Below are 24,583 nucleotides of genomic sequence, written 5' to 3' on the forward strand. Positions count from 1 at the left end.
CGTTATCATCAGCCCGATATCTCACACAGAATGTTAGTTTCGACACTTTCAAGTCCCACGAATATTACCTCTTAATATTTAATACGTGCAATGTATTTAATTTCACATTGTGAAGCTAGTGAGGATTTCTAATTTTTTGAATATTTTAATTCTTATTAAATTGCAAAAATATATACTTAATGCGTATGCAGCTACTACTTAGATTTCCTATTTCTAGTTATGTAAAATTATTATTGATTCTCATTTTTTGTAATATTTTAAAAATACGATGCAATCGTTAACTTTTTATAATCGGTTTTGCCATGGACTGAATTGGAAGTTTTTGCGTGCGGCGTCTGTGAAATTCTCCTCTTACTTAGCCCGCAAAAATGGCTCTAATTTGCGACGATAAGTAAGAGGAAAGTATACCAGGAATCGATTTTGCAATTTTTACGTTTGCGCAATACGTTCGATTAAAACGGAATGTTACACGTGTAAGAAACGTCACGGCATCCGATCGCGCTCGACAAGGTTCGTCTCGCCGAGGGAAAGTATTAAAAGAAAGTTCATACCCACGGCAATTAATCTCCTCCACGCTTCGCCGAACGGTAGTTAAGACGAGGTTAAGTCGGCTAATTGTTTAAGAGTATCGCGTGTCCGGTAAGTCGGTTTTTCCGCGAAAAGCAGATTCTGCTCGTCGAGCAGCGAACACCGTTAATAAGGGTTAACCCCGTTAATAAGAAACAAGCTCTTTCACGAGCGCAAATTCGTTACGGAAAGACGCGTGACAATGCGTTAATTACCTCCAAAGACTTGCAAATACGCGTAGAAATAATTGTACCTGTAAACCGTAGATAATAAAGTACTTTTAAACGCTTTAATACAAAGAATACATACATTAAGACAGCGACAGATTAATTGTCAAACAGATTAATTGTCATAATTGCTCTTGTCATGCCAATCGCACTCGATAAAAGAATTAAATATTAAGTACATTCATTATGTTGGGTATTCTTCTTATTATACGTGGAAGTAGCAAATTACAAAAATTGCAAATTGAAAAGAATGATAGTTGCGATTTAATCGCAATAGCGTTGTAAGTAAAGTTTTAATTGCATGAAATTAATCAGACTCATCGCATCAACGAGATAAGTAACTGCAATCATATTTTAGTTATCATATTAGTTCACAGTACGAATACATGATGCAACGAAAAGTAATGTTACATATTGCAACTGGGATCAAGTCATTGCACCGCGTAATGTGATCTGTAGCTTATTAGATTATATGATCGGTCATAGGAAAATTTGAATGTGTAAAGTCAAGCCGAACTGACTACATTCTACAAAGCGCACGATACGCATGATGTATCATTTTATTTTTCCTTAATTCGCTTAAAAAGAACAAAGTTAAAATGATACATCATGAAATTTGAAAGTCGGGTATCCGAATTGTCTTGAAGGTGCAGAAAAGGAAGACCGCGATTACGTAAAGCGGCGCAATTCTTGATCCAAAAATTGTTTCGACATCGCGAGAATATATGATGGTGGTAGTAAAGAGAACGTGCCAATTTTCTGTCATAGAAATTGTACACACGGATGAGATAAGATATCGAGATTAAAGCGGATAATCGAATCGAAAATAGGTGAAGTGCAATCTAATCACGGTATGTCCTATTTTGTTAAATTTTGTTAAACGAGGGCGCAATTATCCACCGATGAGTAATATTCATACGACTGTTTCATCCTTTGTCTCTTAGACAATTTGTACTTTACGGTGAACAATTCAACAAATGTCAAGCAAATGTGCATACGTATTCACCACCGTTTAAAATATTGTAACTAGCGACCTATTCATCTACAAGAAACGTGAGAGGAAAGCTCATGTGATGATTCAAAGTATTATAAAAAGGATTATATAACATTGATTGCGCAATAATAGGCGAGCTATGTGTATTTTTTCTATTTGATTGGCACGATTTACGTCGATACGATTATTATCACGTCGCGCGAATAAATAATACGGTGGCGAAAAGACGATTAACATATAATATTATCGACTACGGTGGATGATGATGTACTCATGACAATTCAACAGTTTACGTCGCGATTGTACGTTTTACTGTCATAATTAATTATCCTTCTTTCGGTATATAGTCGATGTAACCTTGAAGTATATTTTAAACACCAAGTATAAGCTTGAAGTATATTTTCTTACTGTCAATGAACCGTGGCAAACGGCCTACTTTTTACTTGCACGAATGATCGTTTTGGCTGTGTTCCGATATATACTGCCAATATTGAATCTATAATATACGTAACGTGAATTATATTTTCAGTACTGGCAGTACAGTCTTTGTCACAGCCTTTCGCGAATTTATACTTTGTTCCGTGTCGAGCGAATTTATGGACTCTCCGAGAGAAAGGAAAAAGACTCTCCGATTGCTGTAACAATCTTTTTTCTACAGCTAAGTAGAACAGTTCCTTGAACACATATACCGTATTTAAACGTCACTTCCGAAACTCACTTCCGTCAATTATGCAGTTCTCAACAATTTCGTACGATTCTGCGATACTTTCACTATTTGCGCCAGCGATCGACGTCATAAGTACCAATAGAGAAATTACAGATTTAGACGTCAGAGCTCGGTTAACGTTTACGTATGTGTTTTTTCCACATCTTGACATTTTCCTAAGAAAGTTCTAATAATATCCTTCATACAATTTTACTTGGGGTATCAAAAATAATTTGAACTTATGAATGTCAAAGGGGACGATTGCAAGAGATCCTGCAATTTTAATTCTTAGGTCGGTATTCGTCCGTTCTTATTACAAGAACATCTAAAGTAAAATCTTGAGACGCCAATACGACTCTGTGGCCACAGTATTTATAATCAGATCTTATATTTAAGACCATCTTAAGACATTACTTGAAACAATATTGGAATAAAGACCGACTGTAAATACCGGCCTGTAATGGGATTATAAAATTTTATTACTGTACTTAGGACGGTCTTAAATATAAGAACTGACTATGAATACCAGCCTTAATTTTATTGCGAAACATGACACGTGTAAAAAATGATTATCTAAGATTTCACGCTTGGATATCTAAACTTATATCCCTTCTATCTTCTTCTCAGTAAGTCCCAGACACTCATCTCTCATAACCGTCGAAAATGCGCATCCGAAAAATTTCGCTTACACGATAGCCGCGATTCAGTCCTCGGTCATTGTCACCCGACCGTCCGTCTGCACGCAACGGATCTGTTTTCGTTCTCCGAAACGCGCGGCAGCGGGAGCAGCAGCAGCAGCAGCAGCAGCAGTCTCTCCCGGATCCGGATCTCTCTCGCTCGACTCCGTGTTTCGCGAACGCATTTAAAATTTGAATCCGGCGCGGGGTGTGTGTCTCACGTCGACCAATCGACAAGACTGCCACGGCGTTGCGGTCCAATCGATGATCGCGCAGTCGGAGGCTCGACTCGTACACGGCGTGACGTAATGCCGTTTAAAAGGCGAGCCGCGTGGGACGCGCGAATCAGTCGCACGACGCACGTTGCACCGTGTGCATTGCTGGAGCTGAGGCATCGTCGGATTCCCATCGGCAAGAAAGAGAAAGAGAGAGAGAGAGGCTAGTGTGCATTGTCGGCGTGTCCCTCCCTCCCTTCCTCTTTCGCTCTTCCTCTTCTTCTTCTTCTTCTTCTTCTTCTTCTTCTGTCGTTTCTCCTCTGCTTCCCGGTTCCTCTTCCCTCGGTTTCATCCCACGTATGCCGGAGGTTTCATCGTCCAGCATCGGTGGCTACAATTAGACCAGGCACGAGATCCCGTTGCTGATCCATTACGCTCTTGAGGGATAATTTTATGCGCGACGAGCTGGCGCGCGATCAGGAGCGGAGCGATCACGCGGGCTGAAGGAAAACCTTTTAACGCAACGGTGCCTACGTTACGACTGCGTCCCGTCGCGTCGGGAGATTGGAAAGACACGCGAAGGTTGACTTGCGTGCTTCCCGTAAGTAGTTACGCGCGCATCGCGCGTCGTGACAGGAGATATACTCTAATTACAGCAATAATCGTAATTATTTATTCACTGCATTTTTATCATTTTTTTTCTGAGAATCACGAATAGACGAGATTAAAGCGGGGATTAAACATACGCAATTATTATAATTATACTATGCTCTTGTTTGTTGGAATCTTGTAGAATTTTCCTGTGTGAGATTGTGACGGCATCAGGAGGATAATATATAAAACGTGCAGTGATGAAACGTACTGCTGTTAATTTGCGATTCCATACCGTTGAATCATCAATCAAATAATTGACTACGATACTTTATTGCGCTTCGTATATTCGGAAACACAGTTGTCTTTTCTATTTTTGTTACATACTTATTAACCTTCTAAAGTACATGTCATTTAACCTTTTAAACCATATATTTATTAATCTTTTAAAGAGCATGTAACATTAAATATCGCAGAAAGATACTATTATGTTTCTGCGATACACGTGTCGCATAAATTGCAAGGTAGAATTTTATGATAGGACTTCGATTGTATTTTTGCATCTTCATTTCTACATTTTTAAATTGGACATTTGATCGCGAGACAAGAAAAAGAGAGAGAGAGCGAGAGAGAGAGAGAGAGAGAGAGAGAGAAGATTTTAAATTGCAATGACGCGAAATCAATTATTCGATAATAATTGTTGGCCGTTATTTAATATCAACTTTATCTGCCTTCTTGATTTGTACCGAGAACAAACAGGTGACACGTATAGCACTCGTATGTTGCTCCGTCGCTAAATGTAGCCAGTGCCATTTAGTGACGGAAATAAGCGCGAGTGATGTCAATTTGGTGACCGGTATTGATAAACTTAACGACCATGTCACTGTACACACGTTTCAATGGTGAGCGATCATGCAGAAAATAAAACGCGTCTTGAGACTTTCGGTCAGAATTTCGCAACTTCACATAATTTAAAATTTCACAGCCTTATCTTATAGTTTTTATCAAAAATCTTATTTATCTAATCTTTCATCATTTGTTATCTATTTAAATTAAATGAATATATTATGATAAATTTTTTTAGAACTAAATTATTAAATTTTAACAACATATAACATATTATAACATAAATAAATTATTAATAAATTGAATATACATTATTATTAAATTTTATTTATATATAATAATTAGATAATTAAAATTCCAGATTAATTTTTTCAAAGTAGTTAGATCTTCATCGTACATTCAATTAATTACAACACGTGATATTTTTAATTAATACTCCGAGAAATATTTCAAGATATTCAAGGTTTCTCATCGAGGTCAACTTCGCTCGCGAAAAACGACGGAAACCTTATCACAATAAAATTGACGGCTTTAAAGATATATAAAAGCCTCACTTTCTTTCTTTTTATTTTATTTGTTAAATCGCAATTGGGTTGATTACATCTCACGAATTCATCGAATTATTCGCGAGTTATTTGATTTATTGCAGATTCTCAGAATCGTTCCTCATTGACGGCATATTTATCGATAATGCATATCGAGTTGTTTTAACGTGACTCACAAATCACAACTCGGCACATAATTCAAATGCGCTGAGTGCAATTAGCTAATGAGAGATCGATTTACTGGTTCTGATATTAAACCTATTACATATCGCTACATCGAACGACTTTACGTTTCTTTAATAATGTGAAAACGCAGCAAGAACCGAGCAATTATCTACGCGCGTATTGCAAGGAACGTGCTACGTTCTCTCCAATTTCTGATAGTATCGTTTATTATTCCAGTATTTTGATTCGTTTTCACGAATTGTATACATGAAACACACGGTACACGTTGTATCGTAACTTCTTTATCCATCGTCTTAGATACGTCTTATCGTACATCGCGGCAAAGAATCTTTTACGAAGAAAGATATTAGAATGTTAATGACATAAGTATGTGATTGCGATATTATCTACTAGCGAAAATTCCTCTCGCGCGTGACTTCTACGTCTAATATCTGTTTTTGCATTTCATGTTGCAGGGGAGATGCGGCCTCGCTGTTGGAGCTGAGACCGTCCCGTCGGCTGCGAAAGTTCGTGGGCCCGCATCCGAAATCGATCACGAAAAAGTAAGGATCACTCGCGTCAGGATCATCATCCGCGCACTCCATCATCCTCGTATCCTTCGCTCGAAAGAACGAAGCACGAGAGACACTGTCGAATCTAGCCGGGTCTAAGCAAAAAAAAAAAGAAAAAAATAAAGAACCGGAAAAATCGAACAACAAAGGAGCAAAACGGGGGAGAAACGTTTAGCGAAGAAAGCAGAGTCGCTAGATCAAGAGTGAAAGAGGAGGAGAGAGAAGGAAAAGCGAGAGAAAAGTTAAAAAAAAAAAAGAAAACGCGCATATCGTAACATCGAGGAGACGGCTTTTCGGTTTTTTTTCGATAGAAAGCAAGGAGGGAAAGTCGGAGAGAGAGACCGTTAAAATCTGGCTTTCGGTACACGCGTTGTTGGTTATTTTTTCTCGTGTTTTCATTTCGCGTCATTTTCCCGTAAAACCTCAAGAGAAAGAGTGATGCGCCCGTGCTTGTCCGCGCGTGCTTGTGTAACGTAAAACCGGATCGCGCGATATATTCGGCCGACACGGCAGTAACAAACAGAAAGGAAAAAAAAAAAGAAAGAAAAGGTAGATCGTACACGCACGCACGTATAGTAGTACGAAACCGAGAGAGCGAAAAAAATGGCCATGGTCCCGACATGCTCCGTTTTGATGTTTCGTCCTCTGGTGCACGCTGCGCTCTTCATGTTCCTCGTCGTTCTTCCGAGCACTTCTATCGCGGATAACACGGGCACGACGAAACCGCCCCCGTGCTCAAGGTAAGTGTCTCAGAGAACCAGCCAAACGAAACTCATTCTGCACTCGATCCATCCCAAGAACTCGATTCGAACTCGCACTCTCTTTATTTTTTTTTTTTGCCCATGTCATTGTTCGCGATGAAATAACTCGTTAACAGATAATTGCTTAAATGACGTTAGAAACCGATACTGCTGCCGCTGGCCTTCGAAACTGCGATAAACTGCTGTCAAGTCACATTTTCCGTTGTACGATGCGAAAAATTTTCAACGTTAACGATCTGCCTATAATTTAAAGCTATCGGCGATTGAGAATGTTTAAATTCTTCATAAATATGTTACGTCAATTTAATCGATAAATATTCTTAATTAAAGCAACTGAAGACATTTCGAAGAAGAAATCTTGAATAAAATATTTGAAATTTTTCTACAACTGCTTTGTCATTCAGTGTGAATTTATGTAGATTCTATCATAGTTAAACACTTGAATTCGAGTGCTTTACGCCACTGACTTATACGTAACCGATATGTTAGAGGCATAATAGTATAAAATTTTATATCCCAATGATCGTACACTTATCTCACTAATCATCATTGATCGTTTGCGAAGATAGAATTACAAAATGACGTCGGACTAAATTAGTTAGAACTTAGGCATTATCGCATTTTCCATAAGTGCATTTCAAACTACAGACTATTACGTAAAAAAAAGCAAGAATTGCTTGTCATTTAGCTAATTGTTTTTACATACAACCAACAATGCTTATTTAAATATATTTTTTTAAATTTAAAACAACATAAAATGTGTTACTATGCAGAATTGTTTGCCGCGTATAAAAATATTTGTAGCTGTCGCATCTTACCTTTGGGACGGTTTACTGCATTTGATTTAAAATTATTCTATTGTAAGCAGAAATAGAGATTATAACGAAAATTCACGTAATTGCCAGAAGTTAATTATGTGTAGAAAGATACAAAGTAGAATATTAGTATGATTGCCAACAGCAATATCATCGCAACTCTCAATTTTCTAAAAAAAAAAAATTAATAAATTCAAAAATGGGTTTTTTCGAAAGTAGAATATATTTGTACCAATATTTTTTTTAACAAATAGATTGTTTGTATAAATTACAGAATCTTAAAATTCAAAATTTTTAATTTATTTAAATATATTCGCTAGTTACCAGAAAACTACGACATTAAATGAATAAATTCCGACAGCTGACCAATCTTAAGTATCAGACATCTCGAGGAAATGTCACGAGACTTCGAATGATATCATGTCGACAACGAGGCACGTTATACATGCGATAAAAAATAGTGTCATATACGTCATTCGTAAAGTTTCTCGACGGATTTGCGAACAATTTTGTTTGCAATAAAATCGCTTGTTCTCAATTTTCATTTTTTTAACATTATTTATATTTGAAATTTTTAAGATCATTTTTGTTATACAACTTCTTTGTAAAATGTATTTTTTTCAACGATGTTATTAATTTATTTAAATTATGTCATTTTTCTACACTTTATGACTTACAAATGAAGTTCGTAGCATCGTGTTTTTGTTATTTGGGACTTTGCCCAAGTGATTCCTATTTTATTTTGACATAGATGCGAATCACATGTTGCGGAAACATACGTAGAAAAATAGTCCGCTTTTCTAAAATTAGATCAATGTGCGTTTTTTTTTGCGTGTATTTTTTCTTTTTCGTTATTTCATTTCGATGTTAAATAAAATATAGAAAATTAACTATTGTTGAGAAATAAATTAAGGAAAATCAACCTTTCGACAGCAACATTAGATTTTAAAGATATAATCGATTTTTTGATTGTAAATTCTAATAGATAAATTTAAATTTGTAAAAAATAAGTAAAATACAATCCAGTTTCTATATAATAAAAATTTGCCATTTGTATAAAAATTTTCAGAAGTATGTAAGAACTTTTTCAAATTTTTACACACATTTTGGAACAATACAAAAATTTGCGCTAAGTTCGAAAAAATTGTGAACAAAAGGTAAAAATTTCATTCATCGTGGAAAATTAACGAAATGAATAAACATTAATGCGACTTCGGAGGGAGCAATATTCTGCTTATTAGATTCGAGTACGTGTGCCGCTTCTCAAATTTTGTCCTTTCCTCTTCTTTGTAAAGCGCCATTATACAGTATAATCGTATCTCTGACGTACTAAGAAATCTGTGTCGCTTTACACCGACGGGATTGCATATGCGATACTGTATTAGCAGGCACGCGTGACGCGAGCATTTAGGGAAATGACCTTAGCAATGAACGTCGTCCCGGAATCTGACGCGTGGCAAGTTGGGCTCTAAATTATCGTGTTCCGCAAGCACAATGAGCGTGACCTTTACAGCGTCTACATGTGTATGTGTGCACATGCTAATGGTGTGCGTCGAATTGCAACGGAAACTTTTCACTCGTACGATCGATGACGCCGCCAGCATCTCTATCTAAAGATTTGGCGTTCGTTCTCTGCCCACCGAGATCCCGCGAGAAACGTGGCTGGTGCACATCGAGGATTATTGTTACGCTTGTTTAAATGTAAATGGAAAAACATTGTTACACACACACACACACACGCGCGCGCGCGCGCGTATGGCACACGCTCTAAAAATATTTTACACGCGATATATAAGGTATTTTTAACCAAACGATTACTCGAAGTTGATACGAGAAAGAATCAGGTTGTCGTAATTGCGAAACTGTTTTGCTTTTTGCAGATACGTCACGGTTCTTAAACAAAGCGAGCAATGAAGGGTATCGATTTGTTAACATAATGTTGATAAAGCAGTGATTGTGTATCGTGTTCCTCATAATACTCAAACAGAGGAAATTTACTATAACCTTCGATATTCGTACTCGACATAGAACATCTATTATTAAAATTTCGAATTTTATTCTTACGTAAAATGAAGTTTATAATAACCGATTCAACTGGCACAAATTTAGAAGGAATTCTGGGCAAAATGTCAATTAAATCATGAGCATTTATCTTATATCGAGATTTCTAGAGATATTAAACATTTTCGTATGCAATCTCGTGAATTTTGGCGGTGCGCCATCTCAACAAATCTACATACTATTTTCCACAATACAGAGAAAAATCGTCCAATGAAAAAATATATATGTGATACTTATTTCTTGGTAAAATTGCTTTAAAAAGACATAATGACTTTTTTCTTAAAGTGTTCAAGGATCACGATAGCACAATTTGCTGATAATGACAGAATATGGAATTATCTGCTAATTCACGGACGCAAAATTCGATAATGTTTTCCAAGAAGACAAGGACTTCTTGTATCTTACGCATCACACGATGCACAAACATGTTTATCGAATATAAGTGTGTTGTGACATAGGCAGATCCGAATCATGTCTCCGAGATAACGTGCATCGGGTATATCCAGTAATGGGCGCCCCTGACGAAAATAAGAAACTTTATAAAGCGTTGACAACCGTTCAATGACGATTTTTCGAGAATTTTTACGCTTTCGAACTTTATAAGAACGCTTACAGAACACCATTGGGTTTAAACACTTTCAGAACGCTTATAAAATACAGTATATACCGTTTCATGAAAGTACTGTAATGTTAAAACAACGCTTTTCAGAGGACGCTCAGTAAACGCTGATGGACCTTCGTGCAGAGAGTTTACTGTCCGACTTTTCAAACATTTATCAAACGCTTTTCTTAATACCGTGAGACAAGCAGTTTCTTTCCGTTCAGCAAACGTTGTTCAAACGTGGCGAATTATCGAATCGCAGTAAACGTTTTGTAAGGCGTTTACGCAAACGGCTTAAAAACGCCCAAAAAAACGTTTTCCTCAACTTCATAACACAAGCGTTTTTCCTTCGTTTAACAAATATTCTTCTACATATCCAATTTTCAAGCAGTGTACAACATCGTTACTAAAGGGACACAATGAAATTCAATTTCTCGCATTTAAAAAACCACATCAAATAAGATAAAAAGCGCGGTATAATGAGACTTCTCTCGGTATAATGAAAAATTTCGTACCTTTTTTTTTTATAAAATTTCTACGTCCAGCAGGCTCAACACTTGAACTGAACGTTTATGTAAACGTCAAACAAACATTCATGAAACTTCTTATTTTTGAAGAATGCCTTCCAAACGCTGCAGCGTTGCAATTTCCGTTTTACGAACGTTCTACTAGCTGTTTCTAAATTCTCAACAAACTTCCACAAACACTCATGTAAACGTTGAACAAACGTTTATGAAACTTCTCATTTTCGTCAGGGGCACATTTGATTGCGACAACGATTAACTTCGCTGATCTCTGTCGAGACACATTCCTGTCTTCTTCACCGAGACGCGCATATCTCGATTTGAGCTATCCTTGATTATGATAACGGCGTGTAGGATAACGCGATGGTGTACAAAGGATATGAGAGGCGGCACGCCGAACACGCTTAGAGCTTAGTAAATTGAATCTTCCGGAGATCTTTCGAATGACGTCTTAATAAAGTGGCGCGATCAGGCCACTTCTTGGCCGAGACTGCAATAACATTTCAGTCTAATGTCCGTTTCTACCAATGTAGATTAATCTCAGTTCAACTTACTCTTCATCTTTTCATAATATTCTTAGAACTAGAAAAAGATGAAGAGTTAGTTGAACCAAGATTGAATTAATCTATACATTGGTAGAAACGGGCTTAAGAGCACCGGATTTTCGTAAGGAGATCTAATTCGATTTCGTTTGCTTATACGTAAATGAAGATTTATATTCGGGAGATTAACGAATGTGTACAGTATATCAAATGCAGATCTTCTGATGCAATACCCGCATTCACGTAGCATTAATTAAATCAATATGTAATTAAAACGATTTATCGCCGGCATCTCATGATCCGCTGCATTTGACACAGCTGTTCGAACCTGTTTGCGATAATTATTACCATTTTCCATGATAATTTCTTACGCCCAGTTTATGTAAAAAATAATGCTTGTCTGCATTGCGGTCGATATATTATTTGAGAATAATAAATATAGGTAGAAGCTAGTAATTTAAATTAGATCATTTATCATGTGAAATCAGCAATATTTATTAACTAGCAACATATCACGCATAATTGTGCATATATAAGGTTTAGTAAGGTTTGGTAACCAACTTGACAATGGTGAAAACTGAATGATTACGGTTATCGCACGAATGTGTATTCAAACGAAATTATCATGGATACTGCTAAATTACGCAAACGCTAAAATCGCACTATCATTCCCACGCCATCGTTTCCATCTATTTGAAAATGTATTAACATAGATAATCTGACAACGGAACAAATAAACTTGACATGAAAAAACTCCTTTAAATAATACTCTTCTAGGAACAACAATAACTTGACGATTATACATATCAGATCTTTGCAAAGATAGATATCTTTCCTTTTAAAAATACTCCCATATTATGCGACGTGTCTCGATTAAAAGATGCGTCCACGCGTGCAGTTATTCCATGTGGATAATTATATTTGTGTTAAAAGGATCGGCACGTAATCATGGATTAATAATCAGAAGACCTCACAAATCGGAGGCCCCACGGAAATTTTCACCCTTTTTCTGTGCTAAAAAAAAATCTGATAATAGCAAATGTTGAATGAAATTTTAATCAAATACTCTGTTAATATGATAAAAAATAATTTTACTTTTCTAAATATTTAATAATTATTATCAAATAATTGATTATATTATTATATTTGGTAATTCTTATTATAAATATTTAGATACAAAATTTAGAAAAGTAAAATAATTTTTTTAATTATTAAGTAAAATTAATAACGCCAATTAAACCAAAAAATAGTAAAAAAAAGGCTATATAAAGGAATAATAAAAGTAATTACTCTCATAGCCTTGACTTTTTATTTTTGTATTAATCGTAACATTTGATTGAAATTATTTTACTCAACATTTGATGGCCACCAGTCTCTTTTCAGTAATCAGATTTTTGCGGTAATCGTGTTAATATTACATAAAGAGGCGACTCGCGGAAATCGGTTCGGTTTCCAGCACGAACGGGAAAACCATTATCTCCCTCGTAACGTATTCGCGAGACGCGACTGTGGCGCGCGTATTACTAATGATAATGAGGCGGCACATTTCGCGAGCTGATCGCCAGCCGCCTCGCGCATTCCGTCACGCGAACAACGCTCGAGATCTCCTCCATTCCACGCACAGATCCCACAATCGATTTCATTCTTAGCCGCGAAACGAACGAGCACGTGCACACAGGGATCGCGTTTATCAAGGCCATCCAGGAAAGCGGGAGTCGCACGATTTCGCACGTACTGGTGGCCGGACTGATCTACATGTTCACGAATCCGCGCGATATCGCGCAACCCGGCGTGTCCGAGATCGCTAAAAAATAATCCACTCGAGAGAGAGGAACGGAAGCGAGAAGAATGCAAGCAGAAAAATAACAGTCCAAACAAGAACAATGCTATATTCGCTCGCGTTGCTCTCACGACAGTAGAATCTTTTTTTAACGAATTTGTTCGAAGAAATATATCGCGTTTTTAACTTAATTTATTGTGTACTTTTGATATTTAAACTCGCTACGCTTCGTAATTTTGAATAATCGTGACAGAATTTTCATATTTACGACTGTTGCCGCATGAATACGCGCTCGTTTAAATGAATACGTTCTTTTTATGAGCTCTGATCTAATCCCGGCCTACCGAAGGTATTCCCGGAAGTAATCAAGATACTTGTAACGCCTAGTTCATAGGAAAAAATAAAACGATATAATTGGATTGGAATTTTGTTACTATTAAGCAGACGAAATTTTTTACATATGTTGCTTGCACCTTCATTGACGTGTCATCGTTGTTTATGAGGATAAACGATAATATATAATCCTATTTTGCAATTCGAAGCTACAGCTCTTTTTTTTTTTCTTACAATCAGTGGCTATGACTTCCTTTATTCTCATTGGAAATTGCGCGTTTTAAAATATTTCCGGCTCAGGTGGAGGTCGAGACATTGGTCCAGATATCGACTCAACCGCGAAAACCGCGAATAGTTGAAAAGTATGTCTCATAAAGTCACTATAGGATTGCACCACAGTTCGAAATCTTAACATAGCTTCCTTTAATACAGGATTGACTTTGCACAACGGTGAAAGGAGATTTGGAGGTCGTCTAATTGATACCATATCTATGAAATTAATTAATAACAGGAACTCTTATGTCAACGATGTTCCTCGTTAAAGCTATTCATAATCGTTATCTTGTTGTTACCATAAGTCTGCATAAATCGCCGCATAAATTAACAGTCCCGTTCGTAATGTCTTCATACACGTTCGTCCTTTCTTTTTACTCCGGTGCAAAGTTCGTTCTATCGATTTCATTCACGTAACACTCCCGCCCTGGCGAGAGAGAGACCACCGTCGTGACCAATTGTACGCGATCGAGAGGGTCTCGTGCTCGTCGAGTAGCCAAGTAGCCATGTACCGTGCCTTTCCAGTGAGATATACTGCCACGGCGATCTGCTGCACACGGTACAAATGGCCGGCATATACAAGGACTCCAAGTACTTCGTCGATATGAAGATGAAACGGTCGGCAAACGAGACGTTGGCGTCGTTCTCTGCCTTCATGAAAAGCGTGAACAACGCGCCGAACAAGCACCAGGTGGAGAAGTTCGTCAACGACACATTCGAGCAGCCAGGCTACGAGTTCGAGGATTGGGACCCGGCCGACTGGACGGCCACTCCCAAGTTCCTGCAGAACATCGAGGACGACGAACTGCGGAAGTTCGGCTCCGATCTCAATCACATCTGGAAACTATTGGGCAGAAAGATGCGGAACGACGTGCGGATTAACGAGCAGCTCTACTCGATCATCTACGTACCGCATCCGGTGATCGTGCCTGGCGGACGATTCCGCGAGTTTTACTATTGGGACTCGTACTGGATCATCAAAGGCCTGTTGTTGTCCGAAATGCACAACACCGTTAAGGGCATGCTGAACAATTTCGTTAAGATAGTGGATAAGATCGGTTTCATACCAAATGGCGGTAGAATCTACTATGCGATGCGCTCGCATCCACCACTGTTGATACCTATGGTAGACGAATATTTAAAGACCACCCACGACGACGCCTGGTTGAAGGAGAACCTCTGGTTGCTGGAGAAAGAGTTCAACTTCTGGATGACCAACCGTACCGTGGATATTGAGAAAGATGGGATCAATTATACGCTTGCTAGGTATTACGAAGAGTCATCAGGTCCCCGACCGGAATCCTATAAGTAAGTATCGCGACTTTGTAATAGCGTGAATGACGTTGCGGATTTTGAGAGGAGCTAAATGATCTAGAGTTGAAGCAAATGAGTTAAAGCATATATACGCGGAGATATTATTCTTGACGATACTTATGCTTATTATCTTTACGTCAGTTTGTAAGCGTTAATTTTAGTGCGTTGCGCAATACTTGAATTGTTCACAAGAGATTCTGACTCTCTTACGAGACGTACGAAATCAGCATTAATTTTGCGAGTTCTATTAGTAATTAGCAATGCTACTCTCACTTCCGACGTCAATTCTGACAATTGATTTCCATCCTTCGGTTTTTTAATCTCGCGATTTGGTAATCAGGGAGGACTATCTGACGAGCCAAAGTTTTCGAACTGCCGAAGAGAAGGACAATTATTATTCGGAATTGAAAACGGCGGCCGAGTCCGGATGGGATTTTTCCAGTCGATGGTTCGTACACGAGGGTACCAACAAGGGTAATTATCATTCCTTAATTGCTTCCCGCGCGAGGAAAATAAAGGTCTTTATGGGTGAGCGACGTTGGGTGCAGTAGTATTATACGCGAGTTTACGAGTACGGTTTAAAATAACTTTGATGGTTAGATAAAGCGTTATTGTCACAGAGGCGACAGAATTATAAGCTCAATAATGATAATCTGTTATTTAATAAGGAAGAAACAGATATTTATATATAAAATAGACGTATGTTTACTATAAAATAATACGTATAAAAATAGAATGTAGGAAGTCCCGCATTAAATAATTCTTTTGCGTGCAGATTCTTTGATTATCCGCGATGCTTATTAGAAACTACTATCGTACACTAAAAGAAGCTAAGAGCGCAATCCTGTTTGTTCGTCATAAATTTTTTTAATAGATTGAACCGAAGCTATAACGACGTATTACACATACATGAGCAGCATTACCCACAATTATCGTGCTATTCCACATTAAACACCGTATCTTCAATGAGATCTGCGCGCACTTCAAGGCCCTCTAACTCGTTTCTTAAGTGAAAGCAATGTTCGAGGCATCGGTACTCTAAAATTTATTTTCGCAAAAACTGCACGTATTGCAACTGAAATTGTTAGATCGTGTCATTTCTTTCTGCACAGCGTTTAAACTACCCCTACCTCGCTCAATTCCATCATAATGAAATTGAAAACTCGATTTAACTTATTTTTTAAAGTGATCGTAATGAATTGCGCTTCGATATAACGGCAGCTCATAAGAGCGACTTAGCTCGTAAGAGAGAACTAGAGGCTGATAGCCAGATGGATTTCAGGTAATCTAACAAATCTCAAGACCAGATCTATAATTCCGGTTGATCTGAATACCTTCTTACATCGAAACGCTATACTGCTGGCGCAGTACAATCGTCAGATGGGCAATGAGACAAAGGCCGCATATTATGATGACTTGGCTGAGAAGTGGAAAGAGGCGATCAAGATGGTATTGTGGCACGAGGAGGTGGGTGTCTGGTTGGACTACGATATATTGAACGACATCAAACGAGACTACTTCTATCCGACTAACATTTTGCCACTCTGGACGGACTGCTATGACACTTCTAAGAGAACTGAATACGTGTCGAAGGTGCTTAAGTATCTCGAAAAGAATCAGATCATGTTAAATCAGGGCGGCATACCGACGACATTAGAACATTCCGGTGAACAATGGGACTATCCCAATGCCTGGCCGCCTCTCCAGTATTTCTTCATCATGTCGTTGAATAACACGGGCGACCCATGGGCGCAGAGACTAGCCTACGAGATTAGCCAGAGATGGGTCCGTAGCAACTATAAGGCTTTCAATGAGACTCACAGCATGTACGAAAAGGTAAAGTAAGGTTCTAATGAAAAGAAACGAAAACAAGAAAGAATATAAATGAAATGAAAGAATATAAATTTGTGTACATTGCGATTTTGAAAAAAAAACTTATGTCGCATTAAAAAATAAAATTATTTATGTCGAGAATGTTAAATCGTTTGATAAAAAAAATTTTTTGTTTATACAATTGTCTTCTGAATAAATTTCTAAAATGAGAGTAAATGGAATTTTGTTTGCAGTACGATGCGACCGTCTCGGGTGGTCACGGTAGTGGAGGTGAGTACGAAGTACAACTTGGTTTCGGCTGGTCAAATGGACTCGTAATGTCATTGCTGGATAAGTATGGTGACAGGTTGACCGCGGAGGATTACTTTTCGGCAGACGTCGTGGTTGAGAATGCGGCGTCTACATCGTCAGTCATTTCATCAGCTGGTCAAATGCTAGCCACGCTTTTAGTTATCATCATATCATTAGCAGTAGGATTTATAGGGTGAGGTGAGTATCGAACTGATAGAATTAAGTCTTTACAAAGAACAATGGGAAAGACTTACTCACATTTTTGTAATTAAACCTAATTTACAACACAGCCTATTTCTTATAAACTTATAAAATTATATCCAAGTCTTTTCCATTAATTAATATTAATAGTACATACTTAAATTAAAAGAATATTTTTTGCTTTCTGTTTCAGACATCCATGTGACCTAAATCAGCTAGCATAAAATTCGCGAAAAGATACATTAGAAAGATCGATACGTATCGATCGATGATAGTAGATACTTCCAGTCTTGAAGAAACAGAAATTGATCTAAATAATATTTCCACTCTTCTTTCTCGCTCGTTTGATTTGTATGATTTAATAATCGAACGATCGATGAAGAAAGCGTAAAACGGGTATAAAAGGACCAAATAGAAGCAAGTGCGGGCACTGTTCTTCTTATATTATTGTAAGACACTCCAAGTGTGCGAGAGGGCCTCGAAAACAGCGTCATTTTGATTCTTTTGCCACACATCCAAAGAATATTTTATAAGCCACAGGATATATTATATATTAACGATATTATTTGCATTTAAGTAACATTTTAGAAGGGACATGCATCTTTGTTGCCTTACTTGCGATATGTCATTGATATCATACTTACTGTTGTTTAAATTTATTATCATATAATATTGTATCTACCATTCCGCACTTTTTACATTCCTTATGATTTATGATTGTTTTACTGAAAATATCTGTAGTACGTATTATCTCTGAGATTATCTCCAAGAGTATATCGCCAGTATGTGTGCCTAAACATATTTGCAAACATGTGCCTTCTTAGTTATGGAATTATGTCGTTATATTATTTATAGGAATGTCTTGGCCCTTCTCACTGACGGCTAACGTAGACAGGATCTATTATCGCTAGACAATCGTCTATTACTTAATCGCTCCACCAGACGTGCGCTGTTATGAGGTATATTCTGTGATCATTTAACGAACTACTTCGCTGGTCGAATTATGTTCTATTATCCTTCCATTGCAGGAATTTATTCTTTATCTTTAGATCTAAAACTTTAAAAATACCGCAGGCGATATCTCGAATTTATCTCTACGACGTATACTATATATAAACCGATGTATATTATATTTTATTTTGAGATTAGCCATTGATACACTACTGTACTAGTATTATTAGGGTAGATAAATTATTATGTCGCGCATATCTATGTAACGAACAAAAATATCAACGTCTCCAAGATTTTCCGGAGACCGATTCCTCAGAATAAGGTTCCTCAACAGGAAAAAGGAAAGGTATAAAGGTGAGACAATTAGAAAATTAAGGGAACAGCAAGACTAGTTACAAAATAAAAGATACAACGGGAAAGATTCCATTTTCTCTCTCTTCTGAGAGACGAGTGGACTCATCTAGTCAGTTATGCGTACGGCGCCTAGCCATCTTATTTTTATGAGTCGCAATAACGACATCGTGAAGGCTCGGCGTCGCCAAAATTACTCCTCTAATCTTCGTCGTTACTCGAAGAGTGCCTTATATATAACTTGAATCTAAAACGGGCGGATAACACGAAGTATTAAACGAGTTGAGGAAAGCGCGAGATGATGGACAATGAACGAACGACCGTTGACGGTTGACAGTCCATAACGATGACAGATAGTTTGCTTTCAATTCGCGAATTGCCGCCTCTATATTTTATAATCCTCTCTTGCCCATTCGCGACAATCATTCCCCTTGTAGTAATTTTGTGAGCTCGACATATACGCAATATACTTATAAATATTGGAGCAAAATATTAGAGCTATATGATCTCGAAAATTACTATGTCTGCATTCGTCGAATCTATTGAATAAATTCTAAAGAAAAATAAAGAATATAAAAAATTTAAGAAACATATTTGAAAAAAGAAGTTTATCATATAACTGCTTAAGATAGTTTATTTGTAAAATATGGAGATCCCTAATACAATTACATATACATTTAAATATTAGCACAACTTGATAATTTATTTGATTGTAAAATTATTAATTAGCGTGCAAACAGCATTAATGAATTATCCACCGATTACTCTACGTTTTTAGTCCAGAAGAAATACCGCCACTTTTTAGAACTTTATTATAGCCGAGCGACATTTAATAACGCATGAGTGTGTACAGAACTCGCGTTTGTCTTGCCCCGAATAATATTGCACGGTTTCTTTTTCAGTCGTAATTATATAACAATACTCGAGATAATTGTTTTTATTAATCGGATACCATTTTTCCTTTTCCCACAGCTGTTTGTGCGAAGTAATGTGTTATGCATGCTCCCTGCATCCAAGTCCAGCTCCCTGAACAATAACTTTAATAAAATAAATAAAACGAATGTCTATATGTAAACCCATCCTGCGATGTACCGAGTATTGCATGCAGCCGTTTACGTTACTCTGTAACATATCCGTAAAGTATAATTACTTAAAAAAAAAAGAAACATTCCAGATATATTCGTCGAAACTAGATCGGATAAATACGCTCCTTCATTCTGTTTGGTAAGTCTGCGCCTAATGTGCAACCGGATTTGTCAAGGATCAGTTGTGAAGGATTGCATTTACGAGATGAATTCGTTAAACCAGTATTTTCTGGTATTAACACGATACCAGAAATTAAACGTAATTATGTATGAGTAATCTGTATTTGTTTTTTTTTTGTGTAATTAAAGAATACAGATGTATATTTTTAAATGTTTGCATAAGAATGCATTGCCAAGTTGCACACAAGGATATTCCTTTTGATAGATGGCATTCGAAGAGCCTTTTGTTATAGCGATAATTATCATTCCATCGCGAGTGGAAGTTTTCGCGCACCTTCGATGGAGCTTAGTGTACCATCAATAGTAATTATGTAGATAACATTCGAGTCGTGATGATCATACAGGGTGACCCAAAATATACCAGAAGGTAGAGAAGTATTCGAAGACGTTCTCTTAAAAAAAAATTTAATTCGAAGAAGAAAAGCTTCAAGTGTATAAAGATATACATTTTTGCAGAATCAAGTTTTTTTTCTTGAATTAAGAGATTTAATTTTACCCGGGAAAAAATTCGAAAATTATACGCACTTTAAAATATGACTAAATTTCCAAGCTGTTGATTTTTTATTTACTTATATGAATATCTAGTAAATATCTTAATTATAATTTAAATGAAGTATTTAGACTTCAGGCTCCTCGAAATTAAATATACCTCGGATGAAATTTTTCTTTGGAAGGAGGAACTATAATACTCACAAAATAAACAGGAAATATTACACCGGAAGGAATAAAGCTTTACTTCTTTATTCGCGTTAACTACAATATTTCTTGCCATTAGAATAACGCGAATTTTTAGACGCTCCGGATGTATGTCACTATTACATGAAGAACACATAGCCATGGTTTCGACGTTATTGCGAGAAGTGTGATGGAGCTACTAACTGCATGTAGCTATCAGTATCTCCCGTGAATGTACCGATACAATTGCCAGCACCAGCACACGTGTTGGTGCAGAGAAAGAGGAGGAAACGAATGGCCGTCAGTGAACAATACACGTGATGTAGGCGTGACTGCATTTGCCATTCAAACTTTTTGCGCAAATTCCTGCCAGCGTTAGATCGTGCTCAAGGACTGACCTGCGATTGTACTGATAAAACGCGGTAATCCCATACGAATCGAGCCGTTCGTATTGATAAAGATTCGAAGACGAACGGACATTGCGCAGTGCTGCGTAGGCGAAGGAATTATTTTCGTGGGCGGAAGATTAGTTTATTGATACAATAAATTAAGAAGAAAAACAGAAATTGTGATAAATTTTTTCGATCGCGATAAAAATGTGAAAGTGAAATCGTTCCTGTGAAAAATAGGGCTTTTATTTAAACTTATGAGAACTTGATGACATTTCAAAGAGAATCTGTGTTTGGAATCGAATTAAGGTTTTAAAATAAGAGAAAAATAAAATTTATTTCGTGTTTTTAATAAATTATATATTTTTTTTAACTGAAAGAAAGGTAGATGTTCCGCAGGAAAATACCACCTTGATATTTGAAAAAATTAATTACGCACAGCACTTTTACAAAAAAAATTTGGTATTTCCAATACAATTACAGTAATTATTAATTACAATAATCGTAATCAAAATCTGATCACAGAATTACAGAAAAACAACGCACGCAGATGGACGATAATAAAAGATTGTTATTTAATATCGTATTCTTTATAATGATAAATGATTGACATTATTGTTAATTATAATAAGTCATAATTTACGAAATGAAAGCAATACTCGTTTAATATTTTTTTTTGTAGGAAATTAATCACCATGCAGATATCTTAACTAGTTTTTTCTTTCGCAGGCTGGTCATGTACAAGAGGCGACATTATGACACGCCCGGTCCGTCGAACAAGAGGAACGTGCTGTCGAGCGGTAGCAATCTGTACCGAAAGCGGATCGCTTATACCGAATTGAAGGATATGAACAACGATTGATGACCGCTCGTTGTCTAGACCGAATATCGACTTGTTACATGACTAGTGAAAGCAAAAGTACGCGCACACTTGTAGGAGAAAAAAAGAAGAAGATGAACAGTTGGCAGGATGCATCAGGATGGAGTCGGAACGACGTCAGGATGAAGAGAAGTTCCGAAATGCTAATACAGAAGAATACACTCACAAGAGAAGAAAAATCAGCGCAGAATATTAAATGGAGATGGAAGAGCTACTAGTGAGAGAATGCAGATGCGTTCGAAGATGGAACGTAGCGTGAAGCTTCGACAAGGTCTTCCAGCTTGCAAAATCGAATAACGACAGGATTGCCGATCGTGTAGGATCTCGGAGACATGAGCTGAGGTTTATTTGATTCTAGTTCCATTTGGCTTAATGCAGAGTTGAAATAAGGAAGAAGCAGGAATAGATTTATATGTTTAATATATATTTAAAAATCAGGATAAAGAGAATGCGTGTGCATGTGTGTGTGCCTGTGTGTGCGTTGTGTAGGTACGTGAAATGACCTACTCCTGCGACTGGATTTAGTTTTAATTTAGTGGACTATTAGATAAAAGAGTATAATGGAGTTTCGTAAATTATTTATTGAATTTGCCGAAAGATACTATCGTGCGGGAGTTTCACAGTGCCCTTTTGAGCAGGATTCGAAGGATTTGAAGGAAGGAAAACATATACATTGTTAGCTTCGATATTACATTTGATATGCTATTTACCGGGCTAATATTATTATCTTTAAAAATAATTTTCACGAGCGTGAAACCGATACGCTAAACGACTATTTAAGCGTAAAGTTAAAATCTACGATGCCATCCAAAAAGATAACTGTATGTATAAAAATCAATTCTGTACAATGTTACGTATACCGGAGTAAGACTTTCTTTCGCGACGGTGAGAAAGTGCGTTTTTATGAGTATATCAGCGCTATAATGACTTACGGGAAATAATTTTATAATGAGATATGTTATAATGACGAATTGATTGGTAGAAAGAAAAACGGTAGCAAAAACGAAGATCGACAAACGTTATTTGCGAATACGGACTAAATAATGCTTACGTATAAACCTACAAGATTGACGAGTATACGATTTATAGAGTGTTATATCATGTGTGGCAGGAAATCACAAAATTATAAGTATAAATAAGTATGTATATGTGTGCATATATATACAATTTATAATTATATATATAATATTAAATTATATATATAAATCTTATATATTATACATATATAATCATATATATGTATAATTTAGGTAAATGTAGATAATTGACGACACCACAAATAAATTATTGAGGATGTTGTATTTTTGCTGATATTTTTATATGTGAACGAGCACATTTATCTCGCGTTACTAGCGATCGATTCACGGGCGTCCATTCGATTAAAAATCGGTGCGTCGTGTGCGACAATTGATCTGTATCTTTAGTTATCTGTATTAGAACAAGACTTGGCGATGTATAGGAGGTTGAAAGTTCCTTTGCCAATCTTACAACAGAGCTTTCACACGCTCAATTAGTTTTATCTGTTAACTTTAGCAACTCCATGATTTTATGGTATTTATATTTTATTTAACATAAAGCAAGGCTGCTAAGTAGAATTATTCTAAGACTATTGAAAGACCTATGGAATGTACATTTTGTTGCATCTGCGTTTTTAATTTTGCTCTCTCGTTACGTATTACTAAGCGAACGTAATGACTCAAAACGATCATTTTTGTAGGTCGTTTTTCGATGACGTCGCAGATATTGCGATTTTTGAATGTACAGAGACGAGCATTAGATGATATATATATGAGAGTCATATTTTGGGCCAGTGTGCGATACGAAAGTATCTAATATTTCTTTTGCAACGTGTTCGAGAAAGTCTATAACGAGATTGTACGGAACTTCTCATTTACGAACGTTCTACAGATTATCACCTAAGTTAATTGTAAATAATTCATATATATAAGAGAGAAATATGTGAGAAGATATCTGACTAGTATATCTCATGCATGATGTAACATACGATCTTACATCATAGTGTCATGTATAAGAAAAAATTCGATCTATTGAAAAAATATCTTTTTCGTCTTTTATGTATTCTTTTTATATTATAGACATCTAGAAATTACATAAAAAAATAATTTCTATTATATATTAATAGGGATAGAGTTCATTAAATTCTTGAGATTGTTAAGTTGTTGTACACGACACATTTAATGGAATGCCCGAGACAAATAAAACAGATAATTAAACGAAGATGCAGTCGATTTAACTGCTACTGATAGAGCGGTCTTTCGAAAAAAGATATCACCGATCTCAATATTATAAATAGAGTGCTTGGTGTGATCCTTGCTCTCGTTGCCGTCTGCTTATTTTTAGATTATTACGGCCGCACATACATGGATCATGCAGCGCGTAGTGCCAAGAAATGCGATAGATCGGCAAATCTAGGATGAATAATATTACGGAAGTATCAATCGACCAAAAATGTTTGAAATTGTTTAGCCGCAAAATCTAGGTTTTAATTAATATTATTAGTATACATCTCTGTAAATAGTCATTCGAATGATCGATATCGAATCGATATCGCCGGCGTCTTGATCTCGAATGTATCTTCGTTTAAGTAGCAACAATAATGAAAAAAAAAAGATAATTA

At 36.6% G+C, this 24,583-nt stretch overlaps 2 protein-coding genes across 4 annotated transcripts in view; both read left to right on the forward strand.

The window, feature by feature from the left end:
- The window catches only part of LOC108765070 (uncharacterized), a 30,976-nt gene extending 24,759 nt beyond the window's left edge, over nt 1-6,217 (forward strand). The window contains exon 3 of the mRNA XM_018513580.1: nt 6,010-6,217. Coding sequence (XP_018369082.1) covers nt 6,010-6,100 — 91 coding nt within the window. The 3' untranslated portion in view covers nt 6,101-6,217. The remainder of the gene's footprint in view (nt 1-6,009) is intronic.
- A 474-nt stretch (nt 6,218-6,691) lies between these two features.
- LOC108765068 (trehalase) lies at nt 6,692-23,058 on the forward strand. 3 transcript variants are annotated; one of them, XM_018513577.1, is made up of 7 exons: nt 6,692-6,845; nt 14,321-15,103; nt 15,450-15,583; nt 16,392-16,945; nt 17,176-17,426; nt 21,795-21,836; nt 22,954-23,058. In XM_018513577.1, the coding sequence occupies exons 1-7, from the start codon at nt 6,709-6,711 to the stop codon at nt 23,000-23,002; spliced, it is 1,950 nt and encodes a 649-aa protein (XP_018369079.1). In that variant the 5' UTR covers nt 6,692-6,708; the 3' UTR covers nt 23,003-23,058. The 3 variants fall into 3 exon arrangements, with proteins under 3 accessions (XP_018369079.1, XP_018369078.1, XP_018369080.1); XM_018513576.1 differs by lacking the exon at nt 22,954-23,058 and having other exon boundaries at nt 21,795-22,015; XM_018513578.1 differs by lacking the exons at nt 21,795-21,836; nt 22,954-23,058 and adding an exon at nt 17,628-17,981 and having other exon boundaries at nt 17,176-17,431.
- Nucleotides 23,059-24,583: the final 1,525 nt, after the last annotated feature.

This window comes from Trachymyrmex cornetzi, unplaced genomic scaffold (assembly GCF_001594075.2).
Source record: "Trachymyrmex cornetzi isolate Tcor2-1 unplaced genomic scaffold, Tcor1.1 scaffold47, whole genome shotgun sequence".
NCBI lineage: Eukaryota > Metazoa > Arthropoda > Insecta > Hymenoptera > Formicidae > Trachymyrmex > Trachymyrmex cornetzi.